Here is a 1,430-nt window from a genome sequence, read left to right as displayed (position 1 = left end):
CTACGTGATGAAAGACCCTGAAACCAGGCAGCTAGTCCTACAGACAGGTGCTCTTGTCTTGAGTGACAATGGCATATGTTGCATTGATGAGTTTGACAAGATGAATGAAAGTACAAGGTCTGTACTGCATGAAGTCATGGAACAACAGACTCTGTCCATTGCAAAGGCTGGAATCATCTGTCAGCTTAATGCACGCACATCTGTCCTGGCAGCAGCAAATCCTATCGAGTCTCAGTGGAACCCTAGAAAAACAACCATTGAAAATATCCAACTACCTCATACATTGTTGTCAAGGTTTGATCTTATCTTCCTCATGCTGGACCCTCAGGATGAGGCATATGACCGGCGTCTGGCTCATCACCTGGTTTCACTGTACTACCAAAGTGAGGAGCAGGTGGAGGAGGAGTTCCTGGACATGGCAGTGCTGAAGGACTACATCGCATATGCACATAGTACCATCATGCCCCGGCTGAGTGAGGAGGCCAGCCAGGCCCTCATTGAGGTAACCAGGCTCTGGATAAGTTAGCTACCTGTTTCTCTTAACTTCTTCCCTTGTTTTGAAAAAGAAAAAGTCGGTGGTTGATTCACACATACTTACAAGAGGAGCAGGAATGTGGTAGGGCTTCTTTGGGCTGAGTATTGTGATATGGCATCCTAGCTGGGTTCTAAAAGGCTTAGTGGGGGTGAGAGATGATATGTAATTTTTCATTTGTATCATAAAATAAAATACTACATGCAAAATTAATTCTCTTTGGAACATTATATCTTCAGGCATCTTTTACATGCCTTATAAAATGGGTCTCATGGGCAGTCTTTTGCCAAGCCTTTTCCTACGGGCTCTCTGATTCATTCCTTTCCTCTCCCACTATTTCCTTTGTTGTGGCTGTTGTTGTTGTGTGTGTCTGTCTTTGGTGCTGGGGATTATACCCATGGGGGTTTAAATTCTTCTAAATACACTGCCAGCCTTTTAATCACTCTTTTTCATGCCTACCTGTACAGCTACCCTGACATCACCATACATGGATGTAATAATCCTCTAGGGTTCTGTTTCTGTTTGTGTGTGTAAGGCTCCAACCAACCCTTAATGAATCCAAGTCCCTGGCCCAGATCCATTTTGTAACTACGTAGAGTAATTCTACATTGTATGTAGATAGGCTTTCAGTTGTTTAACAGAACCCTAACTGCTCAAGGTCATCCATGAAACTGAAGGTCTTGTCAGCAGTGGCTTCATTTTGTTGTTTCTATCTTTTCTAGGCTTATGTGAACATGAGGAAGATCGGTAGTAGCCGGGGAATGGTTTCTGCTTACCCTCGACAGCTAGAGTCATTAATTCGATTAGCAGAAGCCCATGCTAAAGTGAGATTTTCAGACAAAGTTGAAGCAATTGATGTGGAAGAGGCAAAACGCCTTCACCGGGAAGCTCTAAAACA

The 1,430-nt window shown here is 43.6% G+C and overlaps 1 protein-coding gene across 1 annotated transcript in view; it reads left to right on the top strand.

The window, feature by feature from the left end:
- LOC101979857 (DNA replication licensing factor MCM4-like) overlaps nt 1-1,425 on the top strand; it is a gene marked incomplete at both ends in the record, with an annotated part of 2,204 nt that extends 779 nt beyond the window's left edge. Inside the window, 2 exon segments of the mRNA XM_026778557.1 lie at nt 1-502; nt 1,255-1,425. The exon segment at nt 1-502 is cut by the window's left edge and continues 99 nt beyond it. Coding sequence (XP_026634358.1) covers nt 1-502; nt 1,255-1,425 — 673 coding nt within the window.
- Nucleotides 1,426-1,430: the final 5 nt, after the last annotated feature.

This window comes from Microtus ochrogaster, unplaced genomic scaffold (genome assembly GCF_000317375.1).
Source record: "Microtus ochrogaster isolate Prairie Vole_2 unplaced genomic scaffold, MicOch1.0 UNK3347, whole genome shotgun sequence".
NCBI classification, from domain to species: domain Eukaryota; kingdom Metazoa; phylum Chordata; class Mammalia; order Rodentia; family Cricetidae; genus Microtus; species Microtus ochrogaster.
The sequence above is the reverse complement of the archived record's forward strand: the minus strand, read 5'-3'. Positions and strand labels throughout refer to the sequence as shown.